The sequence below is a fragment of the Durio zibethinus genome, chromosome 7 (assembly GCF_047325235.1).
Source record: "Durio zibethinus cultivar Kanyao isolate XHJ-2024 chromosome 7, ASM4732523v1, whole genome shotgun sequence".
NCBI classification, from domain to species: Eukaryota; Viridiplantae; Streptophyta; class Magnoliopsida; order Malvales; family Malvaceae; genus Durio; species Durio zibethinus.
In genome coordinates, this window is record NC_143168.1 from 20,118,467 (window position 1) to 20,144,774 (window position 26,308).

The window sequence follows — 26,308 nt, forward strand, 5'->3', positions numbered from 1 at the left end:
CTATTATTGGTATATCATTACCAACTTTGAATAATGTTTTTATAATTATTATAATTATTTCTAAATGTATATATATCTAACTTTAGGATTTTTTGTTTAATTATTTTGATTTTTTTTTATGAATAAAGGAATATCTACAGATCTTTTATTAGAATAAGTAGCTATGGTATTTTCACTAAACTTATCTATATATTTTTGTGTCCATGGTTTGAATTTTGAAAAGACAAATAGTTTATATATTTCATCTTTATTCAATGATTGTATATTTTCTAACAATTCATCTAAAATAGTAACATCTTATCCTAAGACATTACTTAATTTTGTCATCCATTGTTTTTCAACAGGTATATCTTTAGTTTTAAAACTAAGTTGATTATCAGCTTCTAATATAGAATTATTACTAGAATTGAGCATAAAGATACACTCATTATCATTTGAATCAGAATTTGTTTCAAAATTTTATTTTTATAAATAATTTCTTTTTCAAAAACATCTTCTCTAAAACAAATTTCTAAATTTCATTCTTTGATAGTTTTAATAACTTTTTTAGCATTTTTTTTCCTTTATTAAGACATTGAGGTGCTATATGACCTTCTTCATCACAAATGAAACATTTAAATTTGAATTTATTTTTAGAAGTTTTTTTTTTAACAATTATTTTATTAAATTTATGCTTTTTTGGCTTCCATTTAACCAGATTATATCTTCTTTTCTTTTTGTATTTCTTAGAATATGTTTTAGATTGAGATTTATATCCAAATTTTCATTCATTTTCTAATATTTTTATGTATTGTTTATCACTTAATCTACTTTTAACTTGCTTAACAACTTTTGTTTTAAGGTAATGTTCTATAATTTGTTTAGAAGCAAAATAAGTTTTATTTCCTATAGAATCTAAATAATCTCTATTTTCTATAAAATCTAAATAATCTCTATTTTTTGTTGCAAGGTTATGAAATTCCAAATATTTTGGCTATTGTTGATTACAAAATTCATCCTAAGACGATAGGAATTTATGAAAATATTATTCTCTCCAAATTTTGAATGTGATTCATCCAATTTTTGGTATTCATGAATATATTTTTTAGAAAGTTCTTCTAAATTTCTTATATCACATAATTTCATCTTAGTTAATAAATAACTAGTTTCACTGTTTTGATCTGTAAGTTCTTTTCTTCCACAAAATTCATTTTTTTAATAAATTTGTTAAATTTTTTAACCAATCTAGTATTATTCTAATTTGATTTAGAAAAGTTCCTTTTTGAACTCTTCCTACTTTGAAGTTTTCCCATTTTTTCAAAAATTTCAAAACATCTCCTTGAAATGTTCTACAAAAATAATTAAAAAATTTTTTAGACCAATTATCTTTCAAGCTATTTACTACAATAGTCATAAATTATGCCCAATCTTCTATTATTTTGCCATAATCATTTATGGAGAATTTTTGAAAAATTTAAATACATTCCTCCTTGAGCTACAATTCATTTGTTTAACGATTCTATATAGCTGGATTGTGGTATAGGTTTTGTAATAGTTTCAGAAGATGTTCATGTTTGTTTAATTTCACCTTTATAAATATCATCTTTGGTTTTATTTTCAAACCTATTTTTGTCATCAATTTCTTGGTTAGAAATTTTTCTTACTTTTCATTTTCCCTTATCAACTTTTTGTTGATTGAGAGCCATAGGTGTAGGCTTAGTATCGATATCGTCATATACTTCTTCAGAAAATGAGGATTCTGCACTACTAGTTTCATCTTTAATTAGATTAGTAGTTAAAATTTTATCTTCTTTTTTTTTATCTTCTTCATTTGAAATAATTTCATTGGTAGTGTCATCATTAAGCATATAATGATAATTAAATTTTTTAAAAAGTTCTATATGTGTTTTATAGAGTTTCCTATCATATTTAAATAATCAATCATTTCTTTAGGAACATCAATTTTTTTTTTTCATTTTATACTTAAGATAGTTTATAAAACTTTTATAGGATTTAAAACCCAATTTTTCTGCTTTAGAAAACTTTGTTGGTTAAGAAGATGATGGTTTATCATCATCAATCGTAAGAAAAACATTACCATAATATAAAAGTTTAAAGTCATTTGTTTGACTTTTATCTACTTCTAACAATTATAATTTTTTTTAATATTTACTAATAACTATTTAAAATCTTAGTTTAAATCTAAACTCATAACTTATTCTAAATCATCTATTTTTTATTCTAATATATCAACTTTATTAAACAATTTTTTAAAGAAAGTTATAAATAAATCAACTAAACTATTAATTCTATAGTTGATTGCTAGAATATGATTTTTTTAATTGAGGATCCACATGCAGACTATAATTATGAAGTTTTTCTAAACAAACGTGATTTTTAACTTCTTGCTCCATGTTCTTGGTACCTAAAACAGTTTATATACCATACTAAGATCTCTAAAGCTGGATTAAAAGGTAACAACAAAACCACAATATTAGCACAGAGATAATAAACAGATATATAGATTTTAGAATATAAAGCTAAAAATTAAAAACTGAGAAACAAAGAAATACTTATAATGATAACTGAAAACTAGAGAGCTCAAGTAGTGTATATGTCATAACCTCTAGATTCGGGGATCTATCGCTAGACATTGGCTTGAAGGAGTCGCCACCAATCTTTTTTATCTAGGTGCGATTGGCCACCTAAAGAATCTATCCTTTTAGGGAACACCTAAGTTTAAGGGTCCCTAAAAGAATAGGTTCGAGCCTACTAACCAGAACAGGGTTCGGGAGTTCGGTTATGTGTGAGGAAGGTTATAGCACCCTCACAGCGCCCATCAAAAGATGATACCAGCTTAATTTTGTGTTATCCAATAAACCTTAAAAATTTACCAAGTAATTAGTTGTTGGAAATTGTTCTCAATTAACTCTAATACTTTTAGCAGAAAATTAAAAAAATCCCCTTACCTCAAGAGTATGCAAGAAAATTATTGTTTCACTTGCAGAGGTTCCATCGTCGGATTATTTAACATTAAAAAAAATAAAAAGGAAGAAAAAATGATTGTTTTTGTGCACAAAAAATTGATACTTTCAACTTTTCCTAAAAAATCCCTTTGAAAATTTATCTTTAAGGAAAATTGATACTTTCAATTTTTTCCTAAAAATATTTTTTGAAAACTTTAATTTCGAGGAAAATTGATACTTTCAACTTTTCCTCAAAACCTTTTTTTTTTGAAAATTTATTCTTAAGGAAAATTGATACTTTCAACTTTTCTTCAAAACTTTTTCTTTTGAAAAACTTTTCCCCAAAAATATTTTTTGGAAACTTTTAATTTCGAGAAAAATTGATACTTTCAACTTTTTCTCAAAAATAATTTTATTTAAAAAAATAAAATAATAAAATAAATAAAATAAAAAAAAATGAAAATAAATAAAAAAATGAATAAAAATGAATAAAAATAAAAATAAAAATATTAAACAATTCTGATATAATAATAATAATAAATAAATAAATAAACAAAAAAAAAACCTGGGAATAGCTTGGCTTGCAGCTCGGCTCGGCTCGGCTTGAGGAAGAAAAAATGGCTCGGAGAAACGGCTCAGGGGTGTCAGCTCGGCTCGGCTAATGGCTTGAGGCGCGGGTCGCACGCGGGTCGATGCTCGGGTCGGGTCGGATCTTGACAAAACGCGCGGATCCTCTGGGTTACTTAACACAGAAACGATGTCGTTTTGAGAGGGTATATAAGGCTGATTCCTTCGATTTTTTAGCAGAACCCTTCTTCCCTCTCTCTCTCTTCTTTCCTCTTCTCTCTCTTCTCTCTAAAAACCCGAAGAACTCCAGTTGAATGGCCATCGGATTCTGGAAATTTTCATCGAAATCTGAGTTTTTCATAGGAAGTTCATCGAAAAGTTGGTCGATTTCTGGAAATTCTTGTCGAAAACTGGGCATTTGGTCGAAAAATTCAAACTTGGCCGGAATAGTCATCGAAAAATTCAACATTCGTCGAAAAATTCAACCGAAATCTGAAAATTTTCCAGAAAAAAAATTTGCAAAAATTCTCTAAAAATTTCTATCGATTCCGATAGCTGTTCTAAACGCACCAAAACTTTTTTAGCCTTTAAATCTTCTCTGTGCTTACCTTTTTTCGTCTCAACCAGTATCTTTCTTTTTTTTTGTTCTCTTTTCCTTTGATCCGTGGGTCATTTTATAGGGATTGATTAGAAGAGTTTCTGATAAATCTCAACTCCTCTTCGGATTGGGATTCAATCATTGAATCCAATATGAACTCTGATTGAATCCCAATTCATAGTGGGATTCCTCCAAAACCAATCCAATCTTCAACCGAAAAAAAATAAAAAAAAATAAAAAATTAAATAAAAAATATTAATATATAATTAAATGAAGATAATAAGATAAACAAAAAAATTAACAAATAAATTAACAATAATAATAGATAAATAATAATAAATATATAACTAGATAAATAAATATATATATATGAATATTAATAGAAAAGAAAGAAAAAGAAAAGAAGAAAAGAAAAAAAAATAAAGATACATATATATATTAATAAATAGTAATAATAAATAAGTAAATAATAAATACATAAAAGATAAAAAATATATATATAAAATAAATATAAAATATAAAATACAAAAATAATAAAAAAACAAAGTGGACCAACCTATTTGGTCTAGGCCCAATTGATCCGAGCCTGGATCAAATTGGGTGTCTACAGCTGCCCTCTTTGCACATTTTCTGTGAAACAGAAATTGAGCAAAGATGTAGACACCCATTCAAAACTCAACTCGACCTTTTTTTTTCATTTTTTTATGTTTAAGATTTGATCAAGGCTCCTCTAAGCAAAGGCTCAACGACTTTGAAAAACATAAACAATGCTCCTCTAATCAGAGGCTCAACACTTTGAAAATGAATAAAGCTCCTCTAATCAGAAGCTCAATGACTTTGAAAAATAAATAAAGCTCCTATAAATAGAAGCTCAACGACTTTTAAAAATAAACAAAGCTCCTCTAAAAAGAGGTAATTTTTTTATTATTTTTTTTTATCAAAGCTCCTCTAAGCAGAGTCTCAACAATTTTGGAAAAATAAATGGCTCCTCTAATCAGAGGCTCAACGACTTTTGAAAAAGTAAATGGCTCCTCTAATCAGAGGCTCAACAACTTTGAAAAGTAAATGGCTCTTTGACAATCATGTCCAAAGGAGTTGAAAATCGTGTTTGAAGGAATTTCAGGAGATTATGCCCAAAGGTCTTATAAATCAACCCTGATACCAAAAGACATCCTATTTCAAGGATTAGGAACTTACCTGACAAGCTTTTTCTCAAATTTGAAAATGTCTTCACATCTATCTTCTCTATATGAGATTTTGGAATACTCCTGCTTCTTGAATTTATGTAGTATATGCTATGCAACGTATATGAAATTCAATGTATGTTATGCAAATGTTGGCTAATTAACTCTTATCAATTATGGTACTCAAGTTTCTCAAACTTTTTTCCTGGGCATCAAACCCTTTGATTCTTCAAAACTAGATTACACTGCTCTTCTAAGATCGAGCTAGTGTAGCTCTCAATCGTCTCTTCCACTCACATTCTTTCTGTAAGAAATCTCTTTCCAAATTCCATGTTCTTATCAGGAACTGAACATTTCAATCCGGCCTTTATCACTATTGACTTATTCAATGTAATGTAAAAATCTTTCATGCCATTATTCATTCGTCAATCATTATTTCAAACTCAAAAGGTACGAATGCATTTGTACATTTCTTCCATTGTAGGGCATTAAGAAGAAAAGAATAATAATGGTTGAGAAACAGTCACCAAAACAAGACACAAAGAGTGAAATAAAATGTCTTTTATTAGCAAAATGTTGGTAAACTTTGGCCAAGGGAGAATTACAAGGATAAGAATGGGGACAAAGCCCAAAATGAACAATCGAATAATCATGATAACACATCTCAAAGTTTTTTCTGAAAATCCAACCCTCTGATGTATTTAACAACTTGGAGCTCCTCCAAATTTATTAGTCTCCATGCCATCAAATTTCTGAATTCGATGCCATATTCTCCTTATCTAAGCTACCTTTTCAGGTTTTCAACTTAAATAAACCTCCTATGACTCAAACCGCCCTTTTAGGGTTTTCGCCTTAAGTCCTCTTTTTTCATTCACTTTCTTTTATTTTTTATTTTTCATTTTTTTTCATTTTTTCAAGCATAATATTTCTTTACAGCATCAGAATTTATAGGATGGGGTAAATCATTTCCATCCATCTCAGTCAGTATCAATGCTCCACCCTACAAAGCCCATTTCACCACATACGACCCTTTCCAATTCGGAGTCCATTTCCTCTACTATCGTGTTGGATCGGGAGGATTCTCTTTAAGACCAACTTTTCTTCTTGAAAGCAACGGGGTCAAATTTTCTTATCATGAGCCTTCATCATTCTTCTTTGATATAGCTGACCATGGCATAGTGCAGTCAATCTCTTTTCTTCTATGAAATTTAACTGTTCATAGCGTTCTCGAATCCATTCAGCTTCTTCCAAGTCAACTTATTTTAAAACCCTCAAGGAGGGGATCTCTACTTCCATTGGTAGTACAGCTTTCATCCTATAAACCAAAGAAAATAGGGTTACCCCAGTAGAGGTATGAACTGACATTCGATATGCATGCAATGCAAATGGCAACTTCTCATTTCAATCTTTATAAGTCTCAATCATTTTTTTTAGAATCCTTTTTATGTTCTTTCTCAACTGCCCCATTCATTTTCGGACGGTATGGTGTTGAGTTATGATGCTTGATCTTGTATTGAGCACATATTTCTTGCATTATCTTACTATTTAGATTATTGGCATTGTCTGAAATAATTCTCTTCAGAAGTCCATATTTATAAATGATCTCTCTCTTTATGAACTTACAAACCACAAATCGTATCACACTTGCATATGATGCTGCCTCTACCCATTTTGTGAAGTAATCTATCATTACAAAAATGAATCTATGCCCGTTAAAAGCCTTTGGGGTGATTGGACCAATGACATCCATGCCCCACATTGAGAATGGCCAAGGTGGTGCCATAACATGTAAAGCAGATGGTGGAGTGTGGATCTTATCAGCATATATCTGGCATTTATGGCATTTACGAGCATAGTCAATGCAATCACTTTTCATTGTCAACCAGTAATATCCTGCTCTCATAATCTGTCTCATCATCATATGTCCACTAGTATGTGCCTCACATATTCCATCATGCACCTCTTCAATGATTTTTCTTGCTTCAGCCTTACTTACACACCTTAGTAATACTTGATCTCGACTTCTTTTGTACAGAACATCCCCATCTAGGAAAAAGCTCATAGCCAATCTTTGGATGACCCTTTTATCATTTTTTGTTACTTGAACTGGGTATTATTGATCCCTAATATACTGTAAGATATCATAATACCAAGACTTCCCATCTTCTTCTTCTTTTACATTAGAACAATAAGCTGGTATATCCTTAACATCTAGCCTAATGGGCTGAATGTCAGTATTATCATTAATTCAAATCATTACAGCCAGAGTAGCCAATGCATCAGCAATCAGATTCTCTTCTCGAGGTAAGTGGTCAAAATGGATATCTTCAAATTATTTCATCAACTCTAGAATATACTTATGATATGGAACGAGTTTTGAATCTCTCGTCTCTCATTCCCCTTTCAATTGATATATAACTAGAGCTAAGTCCCCGAACACTTTTAATGCTTTCACTCTTCTATCTATAGCAGCCTGTAAGCTCATGACACATGTCTCATATTCATCGATGTTATTTGTGCAATTGAAATTTAACCTTGCTGTTACAGGGCAGTATTGTTCTACTGGAGAGATCAAAATTGCTCTAATTTTGTGCCCCAAAGCATTGGCAGCTCCATCAAAATACATTCTCCAACACCTTTCTCCATGCTCCCTTTTCTTCAGTTGAGAAATAGTCATTAGGTCTTCATCAGGGACTTCTAACTTCATTGGTTCATACTCTTCAGTAGCACGATCTGCAAGAAACTCCGCTATAACACCCTATTTTATTGCCTTTTGGCTCACATATATAATATCATACTCCGAAAGTATTACTTGCCATCTAGCAATTCTTTTAGACAAAGAAGGCTTCTTGAAGATATATTTAATTGGATCCAATTTTGCTATGAGCATGTGGTATGATAGAACACATACTGTCTGAGTCTTTTGGCGGTCTATGCTAATGCATAACATATTTTCTCCAATGAGGAATACTTGGATTCATATTTTGTGAACTTTTTACTCAGATAATAAATAGCTCTCTCCTTTCGGCTAGACTTATCTTGCTGTCCTAACACACATCCCATTGAATTTTCACATACAGTTAAGTATAAAATTAAAGGTTTCCCTGGAACATGTGGCACTAACATTGGAAGGTTTGACAAGTATTGCTTAATTTTATCAAATGCCTCTTGACATTTTTCATTTCATTTTTCAGGATTATTCTTATGGAGAAGCTTAAATATGGGATCACATTTGTGAGTAAGCTGAGAGATAAATCGAGAAATGTAGTTCAATCTCCCCAAAAAATCTTAAACTTGTTTTAGTGTGCTGGAAGGTGACAAATTCTGAATAGCCCGTATCTTATCTGGATCGACTTCAATTCCTCTTTCACTGACCATAAAACCTAATAACTTCCCTGACTTTACCCCAAATATGCACTTGGCTGGGTTTAATTTGAGCTGAAATCTTCTCAACCTCTCAAATAACTTTATGAGGCTGGTGACATAATCTTCACCCTCACAAAACTTTACAATCATATCGTCTATATACACCTCAATCTCTTTGTGCATCATGTCATGGAAGAGTGTTACCATGGCCCTCTGATATATTGTCTCAGTATTTTTTAATCCAAAAGGCATGACCTTGTAGCAAAAGGTTCCCCACATAGTTACGAAAATGGTTTTTTCCATATTATCTGCAACCATTTTTATCTGATTATACCCCGAAAAACCATCCATAAAGGAAAAAATTGAATGCCTAGCTGTGTTATCTACCAGTGTGTTGATATGAGGCAAAGAAAAGTTATCCTTTAGACTAGCCTTATTCAAGTCGCGATAGTCTACACACATTCTCACCTTTCTATTTTTCTTGGGAACAATACTATATTGGCTACCAACTCTGGATACTTAGCCACTTGTAGAAAACCTACGTCGAATTGTTTCTTCACCTCTTCTTTGATCTTTAGTAGCATTTCAGGCTTCATCCGTCTCAGTTTTTACTGAACTGGCTTACATTCTGGCTTTAGAGGCAATCTGTGCTCCACTATCTCCGTGCTTAGCCTTGACATATCCTGGTAAGACCAAGCAAATATATCTACGAATTTTTGAAGTAAGTCTACCAATCGTTGTCTATCTCCTGATGAAAGGGAAGTGCCAATTCTGACATCTTTCTTATTCTCTTCATCTCTCAGATTCACTAAGTCAACTATCTCCTAATGAGGCTCAATTGACTTATTTTTTTGTTCAATCAATTTCATTAGGTTTGGAGGCATTACATATTCTTCAAAATTCTCTTCCTTGTCAAGTTCATTAGTGTTAATTGAATTCTCAAAACTAACCTCTTGATTGTTATCATAATTATCTTCATGTTCATTTAAGAACCTGAAATTGAATGAAATGGGATATGTTGGCAAGATGTATTTGAAAAGATGGAAATAATAAAGACACAAGAAGAAATGAATGAAAATGCATCCTTCCTAATTTTTATTAAAAATAATAAAAGATAAATGGCCCAAACAAGAAAGATCACCCCAATACCTTGGGCAATAGCTATTGGGATGTTACAATTACATTGTATTAGTCTCAAAAGTCACAGGCATCTCGATGGCACTCCAATTATTCAGCTCATAATCTGGCGGACAAAGGCGAACCCACCCCTCTTGATTAATCTCCCTTTCATCTTCGATAGCATCAATGGTTAATTGGGCAAAAGCATTTTTCATGCTTTTTCCTATATCTGGGTACATGAATCCTCCAGGTCTGAAAGTCTCATACAAGTGTGAGATGACCATTAGTCTTGCTGTTTTTCCTGTTGGCTTTCTCTTGATTTCCCATTCTGCTATCTCATAGCCTAGGCCTAACCTTTCACTATTGTCTATCACCGTCGGGGTTTCCTTTATTCCCTGCAAGTTCTTGCCCAGCCCTAGTCCGAGATACCAGCCCTTATTGATGACTTGGCTCATCACTATCCTTGAAAAAGGTTGATTTTTAAATCCTTCACCTACAGAATTAACCAATTCAAAAGATCGATAGGAGCATTCTAATGCTTCTTCGACAGCCTCTACATATGGAGTATTCAATGGTTGGGTCACTAGCATGTCTTCCTCTCAAACTACTACTACTAGTTGACCTTCTACATTAAACTTGATCTTTTGATGCAAGATAGAGGGCACAGCTCTTGCCATGTGAATCCATGGCCTTTCCAATAGATAGCTGTAAGACAGAGAGATATCCATCACTTGAAACTTCACATTGAAAGTGCATGGCCCAATTTGTAAGAGCATCTCGATATCCGCTAAGACTTCTCTTCTGGTTCCATCAAAAGCTCTCACAATCATCTGACTGTCCTTCATATGAGAGTAATCAATGGGTAGCCTTGCCAAAGTTGACATAGGCATAACATTGATAGTAGAGCCATTATTAATAAAGACATTGGCTATGATATGGCTCTTGCACTTGATCGTGATGTGCAGTGCCTTGGCATTTCTTTTTCCCTTCAAAAGAATCTCATCATTTTTGAACGAAATATGATTCGGTATGATTAGATTTCCAGCCAAGTGATTCACATATTCAACAGATACATTATGTGCCACGTATGCCTGATTCAACACTTTCAGCAGGGTATTTCGGTGTGGCTCTGAGTTTGGCAACAGTGATAGTAATGAGATTCAGCTGGCATTTTATCCAATTGTTCAATAACTGAATATTCACTATGTTTTATCAGCTTCAGGAATTCATAAACCTCTTTTTATGATACCGGTTTCGAGCGATCTTCTTCGGGTTTTATTTCAAGATTATTTCATTTTTCTCTTTCCTTGGCTTTCTCTCTTCTAGCCTTCTCTAACATTTCTGGAATATAGCACCTTTCACTTCGGGTAATACCTTCTATACCAGTTACATTAGAAGCATCAACTTTGGAGACATCCTTTTCTTACCCCTGAACTGCTGTATCACAGCCATATCTCTAGGGTATAACTTTATCATCCTTGTATGAAAAAAGAGTCAGAACTTTAAAAGTTACCGGTCTAGGAATGAGTTTGTCTATGATTGACTTTGGCTTGTTCCCACAATGGATTGTCACTGGCTTTGGAAACAGCTTTGTAGGCTTATCAGTCATGGATACCTTAACGCTTTTTAAGTCTCTCTTCTTTCATAGACCTTCATCTGATATGAATCCAAGAGTTTTTACACCTTTTAGTGAAACTGCTCATAGGTTTCAATAGAATGGCCTATTGCCCCACTATGATATTTACAACTAGTACCGACTATATATACTCCATGATAACTATGTGGACTTACTAGTTATATCATGTCAGCTCTTCATAGAACATTGAACAGATGGCTGAGAGGTGTCTTAATATCTGTCACTTCTTTCTCCATATGACGTTCCTGTTCTTCACTTATAGCATTCACATTATGATTCGACAAGGGATTGCCACTAACATTCGGTGCAGTCACCCATCCCGTATCAAAGTAAATCATTTCATCATTGATCAAATGTTGCACTTTGTGTTTCAAGATGGTGTAATTTTTGGTGGAGTGACTAGCAATCCTATAATGGTAGTCACAGTGGGCTGTGGGATCGTACCATTTGGAGTAAGGTGGCTTGAGGGGTTCCAATTTTCTAAGAGCAATCAAATGACTATTGTAAAGCTCCTTATATAATTCTGTATAAGTAATTGAAATTGGGTCAAATACAGGTTTCTCACGGGTAGTTCGTTGCTCCCGTAAACCACCAATGGGGTTAGTTGGATGATTTTGGGGTCTTGAGGTAGGCTGAATGTTAGGACTGTATATGATATTTTGAAGCCTAGAGGGGGTTTGATATGTTTGGGGGTAAGGTGATTGTACAAATGGTTGGTATGGGTAAGGGGAAGTGTTATTTACAGTAGGGTAATATGGCAGGTATCCTGGTGGTGAGTAGGGTTGATGGCCCCCAAATTACTATTTATCAAAGCTCACAGCCTGAGCTTCAGTCTTTTTTTTTTTCGAGATTCTCTTGCTAGATGCTTCACTTCCTTTCAACTTGCTATTCTTGATGGCACTCTCAATAATTTCTCATGAAATTACCATATCAGTAAATTTTTTTATTGCATTCCTTATCATCTTTTCGTAATAGAGAGGTTTCAAAGTGCTAACAAAAAGCAGTGTGATCTCTTTCTCAGTCAGTGGAGGTTGTACCTGAAAAGCTATATCCTTTCATCTCTGGGCGTACTCTTTAAAAGACTCATTTACCTTTTTCTCCAGGTTATGTAAAGACAAACGATCAGGAGCCAAATCGATAATGTGTCGATATTGACTGATGAAGTCATGAGCCATATCGCTTCAATAGCGAATGCGGGTCCTGTCCAGCTGAACATACCACCTGACAGCAGAGCTTGTAAGGCTATCCTGAAAGACATGCATCAAGAGTTTTTCATCATGAGCATAGACTGCCATCTTTCGACAATACATGGTGATGTGGGTTGTGGGGCACTTCGTACCATCATATTTTTCAAATTTTGGTACTTTGAACTTAGAAGGAATGACCACATCAGGGACTAAGCAAAGCCCAGTAGCATCAACTGAACCATAAAAGCCAAATCCTTCCACAGCCCATAGCTTTTGTTCTAGCATACTAATCTTGGAGCTTTCCTGAGTTTCTACTCTTATCTTTTTTTTCTCCTTCTCTTTTAAATCATCTAGATCAGGAATTTGTTCTATTACCTTTTCAGTAAAGACAGGATTTATATAGCTATGATAATGCCTTAGATTGGAAGCTGATGGCATTTCAAGATATGTTGGATATGTGAAGTGTTATGGTGGAACCTCTTGTGCAGACTGGGCTTGAGGTGGGCCAAAACCTGGAGGATACAAAGGGTCAGCCACTTCTTGCAATGGGGGAACTTGTTAGCTTGTATTGTCTTCAACTTTTTTTTTCTCTTATTTAGCTTATTGAGAGCATCCAGAATCTTGCTCAACTCACTTTTAATCTTCTCATGTGCTTTTTTTATCTTTTCAAATCTGTGAGAACTTTTCTGCTCCATTTGTCTGGCTTTGGATCTTGTGTTGTATCGATGGGCAGGGTTCTCGCTAGATGGAGCTATCCTTGAATCTTGAGTACCATATCTTAAAATTAGTAAATTTGTATAACTATCACACAGTTACTTTATTAAGTGTAATGAATGAGAATGCAATGAATGAAAAATGCATGTATGCAAAGAACATTTGCCTTAAAAATGGTATTCAACTAAAAGATTTCATTTATTCCAAAATTTTTTTATCTACATTAGGTTTATCATCCTAGAATTATAACCATAAAATTGTTTGATCTGTTCATATTGGGCCTTGGCTTCCTTAATGAAGTTCAACAGACGCTGTCTATGTTCTCCTACTGGGGTCACCACTTATTTCAATGCCTCTGCCTCTTCCACCATCTCTCTTACCTTGTATACCCCTTTATGGATTTGGGTCATTAGGTGCTCAATGTATTTTTGTCTTCCTAAGTTCTCTCTTTTACCACACCAAACTTGGTATGATAATTTTCTATGCTCCCTAACCAATGCAGCAATGTGGTCTTCTTGTTCATTCAACTTTTACCTTAGCCTACTCAGATAACTGTTTAGCATGTTACTCTCTGTCTGTACTTGGGTATTTTTTTCTTTCAATTCAGCATACTCTTGCTTCAATCTTGTATTTTCTTCAGTCAGCTCGACAATGGTTATCTCTTTGGCCCTTTCTCTCACATATAACCTTTTATGCTCTTGGTGTAGCTTTGCTAGGTCTTCCATAGTTGTATCATGTTCCCTAGTAATCTTGTGAACTTTAACTTCATGACTTTCAGCTCTATCTTTTCACTGGTCTTTTTCTTCTTGAAGCTTCTAGATTTCTTGCTTTAACTTACCATTTTTAGACTCAAATTCTTTTGTTGCAAGCTCTAATTCTGATGGTGTCTCTTCAAAATTTTCTTCTGTTGGTGGTTGAAAGCTTTTATAAGTGAATACCATTTCTTGTCTTCGTTTTGCTCTCCAAAAGTACCCTGGAGTGACTTTATTAGTAAACGATCCAAGACTCACTCTTCGAGGATTTTTTCATACTTTAATCATCTCATTCATCCTCTGAAATGCTTTTGGCTCATTGTAAGAGAAATCTAATTGATGAAGCCCATAAGTCATAGGAATGAACTGTTCTCCCCCAAACTGCCTTCTCACTAAGAGTGGTGCATAATTTGTCACTCCCTATAAACCCAGAAGTGGGACCACTATATTATCCCCACATTAATACAACATAGGCTCACGATTCATCCATGGGGCCAACCATCTCACCTTGGTGCTGGTCAACTTTTGTAAGAAAGTTATCCATTCCTTTTTAGACTTTCGTTCTAACCACCCATTTTTTAAAATTTCTTGATCGAAGTTCGATTACGGATATAAAGCTTCGAGAAAGCACCATTTTCCCATTCAAAATGGCTTTTCATCCATAAGTACAATAACTGTATGTAACCTATAAAGCGTCCTCTATTTCAACGACAGTAATTCAAAGATCTGACAGTCTCTGCTAATATTATCGTTGCAAGATTACAGCCATTGATCACACTCTCGATGAAGTCAACCACCGCTATCTCAATATAACCCAAAACCTTTGGAAAGATCACCATTCCGTATATAGCTAAGGCAAATATATCTAACCCTCGTTCTTCATTGACATGTTGCAATAGAAACTCATGAAAGAACTTCCAAGGTAGGTAAACCTATTCTTATTTTTTTTTTTGTATGAGAATCCATAATTTCCTTTTCTATCCCCATGAGTTGAGCCAGACCCTTACGAAATCCTGACTTGTGTTTTTTGACATATATCTTGTCAGGAGCCTTGAGGTGTAAACCTAATAAAATTGAATATTTTTCGATGGTGAGAGTCATATCAGCTTCATTAAAGATGAAACACTTGTATGCAGGATCCCAGAATTGTGCTGCAGCTATAATTAGTTGATCATCAACAACTACTGCTAGAAGGTGTGCTATATGAACATGTCTTTGGCAGAACTGTTCTTATCTTGATGGACTCATCCTCTTCCAGATATCAACCAAATCCTCTAGATTATTTTGTTTGAGTAGGATAGATGTTTCTTGAGACAAGGTAGAATCATATCCGATTGGTAAACAATCTCTCATCTTTAGTTGAATATTTTCTGACTGGGCTCTTACTTCGTTAGGTGTCTCACAAGGTGTTAATACGGATGAAGAACAAACTGGTCATTCAGTAGAGTCCATGAAAAATTTTGTTGAAGACCGTCTTTCAAGTAAATATTCTTTATGCAACTTTATGATATGCGTATGAACCAATGCAAAAGAATGAGAAAAACGTTAGTATGCTCAGAACAGAAGGAATAAATAAATAACTAAGTAAATTAAAACATCACACAGAAAAAGAGGAATGAACCCTATACTTCTAGTCAATTCTAAAAGGGAAGAGTAATGGCTCTATCTATAGGTTAGGTACTCTTAAGGCTCACTATATGTGGTTTAAGGTCAAAGTCTAAAAGTTCTCAAATTGCTCTTTACATCCTTGTCCATCACAGACTAGTAAGGCACCCTAATCCTCACCCATTACAGGCTGCAAGCAGAAAAGGTTCAATTTGAGTGGGAGTATTTCGCTAGCCACTACGGAGGCATTAGACCTCACGAAAGCAATAGGTACTTTACTCCCTCCTAGAGGGACAGAGCTCGGGTATATAGCTCATGTTATGCACATGCATATGAATGACATAATTAATAAAGTAAATAAACATGAATGAATAATAACACATATATACAAAAAGATTCAATTTTATTAGGCTTTTGGATAACACAAATTTATTTGCTGGCCTGACTATTGGACTTTCCCAGCGGAATCGCCAAGCTGTCATAACGTCTAGATCCGGGGATCTATCACTAGACATTGGCTTGAAGGAGTCGCCACCAATCTTTTTTATCTAGGTGCGATTGGCCACCTAAAGAATTTATCCTTTCAAGGAATACCTAAGTTTAAAGGTCCCTAAAAGAATATGTTCGGGTCTACTAACCAGAACAGGGTTCGAGAGTTCAGTTACGTGTGAGGAAGGTTATAGCACCCTCACAACGCCCATCAAAAGATGGTACCAGCTTAATTTTGTGTTATCCAATAAGCCTTAAAAATTTATCAAGTAATTAGTTGTTGGAAATTGTTCTCAATTAACTCTAATACTTTTAGCAAAAAATTGAGAAAATCCCCTCACCTCAAGAGTATGCAAGAAAACTACTGTTTCACTTGCAGAGGCTCCATCGTCGGATTATTTAACATTAAAAAAAATAAAAATGAAGAAAAAATGATTGTTTTTGTGCAGGGAAAATTGATACTTTCAACTTTTCCCTAAAAATATTCTTTTGAAACTTTAATTTCGAAAAAAATTAATACTTTCAACTTTTCCTCAAAAATCCCTTTGAACATTTATCTTTAAGAAAAATTGATAATTTCAACTTTTCTCCAAAAATATTTTTTGAAAACTTTAATTTCGAGGAAAATTGATACTTTCAACTTTTCCTCAAAACCTTTTTTTTTTGAAAATTTATTCTTAAGAAAAATTGATACTTTCAACTTTTCTCCAAAAATATTTTTTGGAAACTTTTAATTTCGAGAAAAATTGATACTTTCAACTTTTCCTCAAAAATAATTTTATTTTAAAAAATAAAATAATAAAATAAAATAATAAAATAAAATAAATAAAAATGAAAATGAAAATAAATAAATAAAAATAAATAAAAAAATAAAAATATTAAACAATTCTGATATAATAATAATAATAATAAATAAATAAATAAACGAAAAAAAAAATCTGGGAATGGCTCGGCTTGTGGCTCAGCTCGGTTCGGCTTGAGGAAGAAAAAATGGCTCGGAGAAACGACTCAGGGGTGTCGGCTTGGCTGGGCTAACGGCTTGAGATGTGGGTCGCACGTAGGTCGAAAGCGGGTCAACGCTCGGGTCGGGTCAAATCTTGGCAAAACGCGCGGATCCTCTGGGTTATTTAACACAGAAACGATACCGTTTTGAGAGGGTATATAAGGTTAATTCCTTCATTTTTTTAGCAAAACCCTTCTTCCCTCTCTCTTTCTTCCTTTCTCTTCTCTCCCTTCTCTCTAAAAACCCGAAGAACTCCGATTGAATGGCCACCGGATTCTAGAAATTTTTGTCGAATTTGGGTTTTTAACCGAAAGTTCATCGAAAAATTAGTCGATTTTTGGAAATTCTTGCCGAAAACTGGGCATCTGGCCAGAAAATTCAAACTTGGCCGAAATAGTCACCGAAAAATTTAATATTTGCCGAAAAATTCAACCGAAATCTGAAAATTTTCCAAAAATTTCCAGAAAAAAAATTCACAAAAATTCTCCAAAAATTCCTACCGATTCCTAGAGCTGTTCTAAACGCACAAAAACCTTTTTAGCCTTTAAATCTTCTTTGTGCTTGCCTTTTTTCGTCTCAACCAATATCTCCCTTTTTTTCTGTTCTCTTTTCCTTTGATCCGTGGGTCCTTTTATAGGGATTGATCAGAAGAGTTTCTGATCAATCCCAACTCCTCTTCGGATTGGGATTCAATCATTGAATCCAATATGGACTCTGATTGAATCCCAATTCACAGTGGAATTCCTCCAAAACCAATCCAATCTTCAACCGAAAAAAAATCAGAAAAATAAAAAATTAAATAAAAAATATTAATATATAATTAAATGAAGATAATCAGATAAACCAAAAAATTAACAGATAAATTAGCAATAATAATAGATAAATAATAATAAATATATAACTAGATAAATAAAAATATATGTATGAATATTAACAGAAAAGAAAGAAAAAGAAAAGAAAAAAAGAAAAAAAAAGATATATATTAATAAATAGTAATAATAAATAAGTAAATAATAAATACATAAAAAATAAAAAATATATATATAATATAAAATAAATATAAAATATAAAATACAAAAATAATAAAAAAAACAAAGTGGACCAACCCATTTGGACTAGGCCCAATTGATCTAAGCCTGGACCAAATTGGGTGTCTACAGTATATATATATATATATATATATATATATATATATATATGTGTATGAACATTGATTTTTTTAAAATTGTAATAGATAAGGTCTTTTACAAAACTCTAATATTAATTATAGAAAAAGGTGAAAAGAAAAAAATTATAAAAATGTGAGGAAGATATTAAAAAAAAAAAAAGATTACGAGAGAAAGAGGGGAGGAGAGTCTCCGTCTTCTCTAAAGCCACGTCTCCCATTTATAATTCAATGCATTTGTTCCTACCTATATTTATTAGATTGGGCAACATTTATATTTTTGCTGAGATTGATAGATTAAGAAAAGCCGTCGGGGTGGTTGAGTTTGTTCACATTTAAAGAGAAGCTAACTATTTTGTAGATAATGATTATTCTAATTTTCTTCATGCTTGACTATAATTGACTTTTGGGTGCCTTATTTTGGTGTATTGAGGGATGTTGTACCTAAAGCTTTTTTCACTAATTGGTTTGAGCATTATGTATTGTCTTTTTTGGTTTAATAAAATTCTACTATTGGTTAAAATTTTTTTTAAATTATCTTTATATCCAAAAAAAAAACTTAAAAAAAGTGCAAAGTTGCATTACTATTGGCTGTGGTATCCGCACGAAATAAATGGATTTCATGTGTTGAGTGGTTTATATCACGGCCAAAATAGGACAAAAAAGAGGTCTAAACGTGTACGTTAGGAAGCACGCTGATTGCTAATTTTGAAGCACTATTGGTTGTTGGATCAACGTGAAATAAATGTTGAAAACCCCTCAACGCCCTTCTTTTTTGTGGCTTCATATTTTTAATTAGAAAAAAAAAAAAAGAAGTGGTCGTTGCATGTGCAATTTGAGAGTGATTAAAATGATATGACTATTGCTTTTTGTTTATTTGACTTCATTTTTCTACCATCAATCAAAATTTTACTAATACTTAAAATTAGGCTCGATATAAGAATAAAAAATTATTTCAATCAATGTATTTAAAAATTTAAAATTTAATTACCTTATTTAATAAAAAATGAAGAATTTTAAAACTTAAGAGAAATTTTAAGAAAAATTTTGATATGGTCAAATTACTTTTTTTTTTCTTGAAAATCCACTTAGGGTGACAATTTTAAAAATTTCTTTAAATCTCCTCTCTCTTAAAACTCCATATGTCCAACATAAAATGCAAAATTTTAAAAAATAAAATATTATTTTATTTAACATTAATATATTTTTTAATTTTTTATATTATTAATAATATCTATGCATTTTTACGAATATAATGATACTCATATTATTATTTTTATATATTTTTTTCTTTTCTTTAATATATAATATCATTATTTTTATAAACTTTTATGTAATCAAATTTCAATAGTAATTTCCAGCGTTGGGCCAAAAAAGTACAAATTTAATGACGGCTATAATTTAAAATTCACTCTTTGTTACCCATAAGACAGGTTCCTATGATCTCGAACGTTTGGGAATGTTCTTTGGACCGCTTGCTATTAAAGATTCTAATGACGTAGGAATCTCTGCTATTCAAGTGACCCGACTGTAAGCCTTGTTTTTTTGGCTTTCTATTAATAAAATTAATCTTTTGGCTGGGAAAAAAAATATATTTTATAGGTTTTTTTTTTTCTATTTTATACATGAGATTATAATGATTTGATTCATTGTTATCAAAATTAAGAGTTCAATAGGTCACATGTTGACTATTTGTACTTTTTTTTTTTTTTAATTTTAGTAGTTATAATTATAAGTTATACAAATCTATAGTGTGAGTTTATAATATATTATATTTATTTTTGATTAATTTGTTTATAGTTAATTTTAAACTTTGAGATTTGAACTTGTAATTGGGGAATTTGTTTTTTCTTGATCCGTCACTGTCATCGCTCTGAAATGTGAAAACAAGAATGGTCAACTTGTTTTTTATTGGACAATATAAATGGAGGGTTGTCCTAGGAAAAAGAAAGGATGCTAAGGAAAGAGCAAAGAGTGACTTTTAACATATGTAACTCTCTTCTAGGTATTTTTTTTTTCCTCTACGCGGTCTCCATGTATAAAAATACAAGTCAGCAGTATGAACATTTTCATAAAGGAAATAAAAAGGGTTAAATATAAAATCTCTCCCTGAATTTTACATATTCTGTTTATTTGGTATTTAAATAAATAAAATTATCATATTGGTACATGAATTTTTATTTCCTTATCACGTTATTGTCTAATAATATTAATCAACTTCTAACATGACAAGAACAACCAATTAGATTTTGACACATGTCAAAAAAGTTCAATAAGGGTCACATTATCATTGCCATATCAGTAAAAAATTTTTTTTTAAAATCTAAAAATTTTAAAAAAGTTCTAAAAGATTTTCAAAATTTCTAAAAGATTACTAAAACATATCTTTAAAAAAATTCTAACAACTTTATTAAAATATTGTAAAAAAAATCTAAAAGTTTTAAAATTAAAAAAAAATTTTAAAATTAAAAAATTCTAAAAAATTCTAAAAATTTTCCAAAATTTTTAAAATTATAAAAATTTAAAAGTTATAAAAAAAATACTAAAAAGTTATTAAAAATGTCTACAAAATTTTTAAAATATTTTAAAATTCTAAAATATTGTTAAAACATCTAAACAATTTTTTAAAAAAATTATAAAAAATTATAAAAATTATTGAAATCTTAAAAAAAATTTCAAAATTTTGAAAAAACAAAAAAATAAAAAATATTTTTAAAATATAAAATTAAGATAATTTTTGTAATTAAAAAAATTATAAAAAATTTAATAAAAATCCCAAAAAAATTAAAAATGAACATTTTAATAAAAATTAAAATTTCTTAAAGTTTAATCAAATAACAAAAACTTAAAAACTGAAAATTCAAAAAACATAAAATTTTCAAAAAATTTTAAATATTTAAAAATGTAAACATTTTAAAAAAAAATCTGAGTTTTTAAAAAAATTATAAAAATCTTTTAAAATGTTTTAAAAATAAATAATTTCAAAATTCTGAAATATTCTTAAAAATTAAAAATTCTGAAAAATAAAAAAGAAAGATAAAATATAAAATTGTGATAAAAATCCAAAAATGTCATAAAATTTGAAATTCAATAAAGTGATAAAAAAATTAAAATCTTCAGATTCAAAAGAACAAAAAATTTTCATAAAAATTTCAATTTTTTTACACCTTTTAATAAGTTTTATATTTTTTGCAAAAATTGTAGATTTTTTTATTTTAACTATTCTTTGGTTTTTTTGAATTTTTTTTAAATTTTAAGAAAATTTTATTTTATTAAAATCTTCATTTATGAATTTTTTGAAAATTTTTGAAAATTTTGAGATTTTTTTGAAGATTTTAAATTTATTTGAATATTTGAAGAATTTAGAAAAATTTTAAGAATATTTTAGAATATTTTAAAACATTTTAGAATTTTTTAAAATTTTAAAAAAAATTTATTTCTAATTTTTTTAAAAATTTTTGAATTTTGTAAAGAAATTTAAAATTTTTTTAGAATTTTTAAAAATTAAAAAAAATTTTAGACTTTTCAAAAAAATTTTGAAATTTTTTTGAAATCTTTTTGAATTTTTAAAAATTTTATAGAATTTTTAAAAAAATTCTCTTAATGATGACTTGGCATTGATGGTGTGAAGTTTTGACACATATAAATATCTTATTGGATGTTCATGTTAAATATGCCAATGGATAGTTAATAAACGGATATCCATTATTATTCAATTCGTTTATGTTGAATTCGGATAGTGATAAACAAATAATTAATAGATTTGATTAAAATATTTAGTATTCATGATGGATTCAGAATGGATACAAATAATATCTCTTAAATATTTAAATCTGTTTAAATTTTAATAAATAATAATGGATATCTGAATTCGTATCTAAATTCGTTACTCATTTACATATAAAATATATTAAGTTTTATACTTGTAGAAAATTTTGAACCTTAAAAAATAATTTTTATTTATTATCAATTAAGAGTAAACTTAAATTTTAAATTATTTTTTGTTTATTTTATATTTTTTTCAAAAAATTTAAATAAATAGATATTTTAATAGATTTGAATATTTAAACGAATAATCTTTATTTAAATGGATTTAGATTTGAATAATTATATTAAACTTAAATGAATATTTAAATGAATTCAGATATTATAATTATTAAACAAATTCAAATATGAATATATCCCAAATTGTGGTTATTCTCTCCATTGTAATACCTCTTTCATGTCACGTCAATAAAGTTGAATAATCACGTTAATCCAAAGTATCAATATACTAATAGAATGAAAGTTCAGGTATCAATTTAAAAATTTTATTTCTTTAAATACTAAATTGATAAATAATGTATAGTTCAAGAACCAATTTTATATTTAACCCAAATAAAAAAGTCAAGTCATTGCAATTAGTAAATAAATTCACACAACGATTTTGTTTCTTTTATCCAATATTCCATCTCTTTCTTCATTCATTTCCGCTGCAACTTGAAATAGAATTGAAATATTTCTCAAATTTGTTTGCTATAAATATCACTTCCACAAACACTTAATTAAGCCCGCAACACTTGTTATTTTTTTCGACCATCTTTCCTTCATATAGATTTTGAGCCATGGCAACACCTTCCAATTCTTCTCCTCTTGCATTTACTGTCCGAAGATGCGAACCCGAGCTTGTTATTCCGGCCAAGCCCACACCACATGAATACAAACTATTATCCGACATTGATGATCAAGAGAGTCTCCGGTTCCAAATTCCGGTGATCCAATTTTATCAGTACGATCCCTCCATGCAAGGGAAGGACCCTGCTAAGGTTATTAGGGAGGCCCTTAAACAAACCCTTGTGTTTTATTATCCATTTGCTGGTAGACTAAGGGAAGGGGCTAACGGTAAACTTATGGTGGATTGCACTAGTGAAGGAGTGTTATTTATTGAGGCCGATGCTGATGTTACCCTTGAACAGTTTGGTGATGCACTTCAGCCACCATTTCCTTGCTTTGATGAGCTCCTTTATGATGTTCCAGGCTCTGCAGGGATGATAAATTGCCCGTTGTTGTTGATTCAGGTACCTTTTTTATTCAAGCTCTCATAAACTTTGACATCACTTTTTTTTTCTTCTTTCGAGTTCAATTAAACAACATGGGAATGAATTAACTGTCACCCAAGATGTATACTTGGACCAGAAACCAAGATCACAATTTTTTCTTTTAAGTAGACTTTTTAATTAATAGATAAAATAGAGACTACATCATCCAGGGATAGCAAGCAATAAGACCTCACGAAAAGAGCAAAAGGAGTTGTTTAAATCGCTAACTCACAATTAAAAAATTCACTTTGTAGGGTTTTGAGTTTTATTTACGCCTGATTTGGTAAGGCTATCAGCAAAATTATTTATCTTTTGTGATGTATGAGAATTTTTATAAAACTCTTAATTATTGTTTCAAAGTTTTCAAATGCAATATGTGCATATACCAAGCAAATTTTCTAATCAAGATCACAATTAAAAAAGAAAAAAATAAATAAATTCGTAAGCAAATTTTATAACCAATCGTACATGCATACTGTTCACACTTGACGGTGATTCAACTGAGAGCACTGCAAACAAATTTAATGTTTGACAACAAATTTTCGCGTTTCCTGCTGAACTTTGTGTGGTGAGCAACTAGTCCACCGACGCCTCTGAGTACCACCAATCTAATAGAGCCAATCAATCCGACATAAGATACCCCGCCGCTACCTGTTATTCGTGTAGGACAAAATTAATTTGAAGTTTGTAGAGAAAGTTTGAGATTTTTTTTAAAAAAAGTTAAATTAATAAAAATTTTAATAAAAAATTAAAATTGATAAAATTTAATATGAAAATTAATACTATATAAAATATTATTTATAGTTTAAATTTAATTGATATTATTTAATGATAAAAAGTTTATTAATATTTTTATTAAAAATATTTATTTAAAAAATATATTAAAATATATTTAAATTTTTTCAAATTTTATAAACTTTATTTATGTGATGAGATTTTTAATTAATTAATTTTAATTTTTATTTAATCATTTTTAGTAAAAAATTTTACAAATTTTACTTAAAAATTTTTATTTAAATCTTTCGCTATTTGAATAACATAAACTAAAACTTTTAGTACCATCTAGAGTAATTTTAATTGAAGAGATCAACCAAGAAACTTGCTTGCTAATTGATACTGTCAAAAAAATTTTAATATTATCTAACTAAGGCAAAAATAAGTGATTATAGAGAAAGAAATCACATGCTCTCTATATGTCAAAGTTAAAGACAATTCAATTTAATTATATAGAAAATTTTAATTAAATTTAATTATATAAAAAATTATATATTATAGTTATTTTTATTGATTATTATATTTCACATGTACGTATGTTTTTATGTGCATATAATATTTTCTTTAATGTATTTAATGTTCTCATCTAGGTTTTTTTATTTTTTTGTCTGCCCATCTAAGTTTTAAATGGTTCAAAATAAAAGCATGTAAAGGTATGATGTACGAAAAATAAAGATTTAATATATCATAATTTGTATATTTGTGTACTTTTAAATTTTTTTAAATAAAAATCATTTTTATATCATTAATTGATTATAGGTAACACGGCTAAAATGCGGTGGTTTCATCTTTGCCATCCGCCTCAACCACGTCATGAGCGACGCCGCTGGCATAAAACAATTCATGTCCACCGTGGGCGAAATGGCACGTGGCTTGGTTACGACCTCGATCCCACCCGTATGGGAAAGACATCTCCTAGATGCTCGAGACCCTCCACGAGTCACTTTCACACACCACGAGTACGACGAAGTGGAAGCCCACATTAGCACCCAGTTAGCTGACAACCTGGTCCAACGTTCCTTTTTCTTTGGTTCCTATGAAGTTCAAGCTCTTCGCAGGCTGCTCCCACCCCACCTTCGCCAATGCTCCAAGTTCGAACTGTTAACTGCGTGCTTATGGCGTTGTCGGACCATTGCTGTAAATCCTGACCCTGACGAAGAGGTGCGCATGCTATGCCTTGCTAACACACGTTCCAAATTCAATCCTCCATTGCCATCGGGATATTATGGTAATGCCTTCGTGTTCCCTGCAGCAATAACAACAGCTAGAAAACTTTGCCAGAATCCATTGGGGTATGCAGTGGAACTAGTGAAGCAAGCCAAGGCAAGGGTGACGGAGGAATATGTGAAATCAGTCGCTGGTTTGATGGTGATTAGGGGTAAACGACTCCACTTCCCAGCAGTGATTGGTTCCTACTTAATATCAGATGTAACAAAATCTGGATTCGAAGACATCGATTTCGGGTGGGGTAAGGCAGTGTTTGGAGGGCCAGCAAAAGGTATTGGAGTGATAAGCTTTTTCATACGAGCCAATTATATGAAAGGAGAAGTTGGAACTTTGGTGCCGATTTGTTTGCCAGCTCCGGTCATGGAAAGATTTGCGAAGGAATTGGACAACATTTTGAAGGGGCAGCCAAAGTGGGAGGGCAAATCATTTCTTATTTCATCTGCTATGTGAAAGAAATAGCAATATGACATGAAAAAAAATGTGTGGTATTATGATCGATACTTTTCTTTAGATTACAAGGCAAAAATATTTTGTAGCCAGTATCGAATTCATGATAAATATAAACGAGGAACAATTAGTTTAATGATTTCACAAGAACTAAAATAAATGAATGCTTAAGGTTGTTGATTAGCAATTTCAGATTAATTACGTAGCCTAATATTACATTTCGAAACTCAATTTCGCATTTGAATTTTTTTTTAGATATTTAGATTTAAAATATAAGAACATGAAATTTTATGTTATATTTAGATTTAAAATGTAAGAACATGAAATTTATGTTCTGATGAATTTAAAATTAAAAGTTAAATATTATTTTATGATGTTTCATATTAGAAATAAAAATTACAATTATAATAAATAACTTTTAATATGTATCAATTAGTATATTCATAGAAGAA

At 30.9% G+C, this 26,308-nt stretch overlaps 1 protein-coding gene across 1 annotated transcript; it reads left to right on the plus strand.

The window, feature by feature from the left end:
* Window positions 1-22,805: 22,805 nt before the first annotated feature.
* Window positions 22,806-26,043, plus strand: LOC111318332 (benzyl alcohol O-benzoyltransferase-like). Its single transcript, XM_022921113.2, has 2 exons — window positions 22,806-23,387; window positions 24,942-26,043. Exons 1-2 carry the CDS (start codon window positions 22,935-22,937, stop codon window positions 25,857-25,859), a joined length of 1,371 nt encoding a protein of 456 aa, XP_022776848.2. The 5' UTR covers window positions 22,806-22,934; the 3' UTR covers window positions 25,860-26,043.
* The last annotated feature ends 265 nt before the right edge of the window (window positions 26,044-26,308 follow it).

Excerpts from the sequence above, each read along its gene's own strand:
- LOC111318332 (XM_022921113.2), top strand. The coding sequence starts at position 22,935 with ATGGCAACACCTTCCAATTCTTCTCCTCTTGCATTTACTGTCCGAAGA. Across the intron at positions 23,388-24,941 it reads GCCCGTTGTTGTTGATTCAG|GTAACACGGCTAAAATGCGG; the intron begins GTACCTTTTTTA and ends AATTGATTATAG.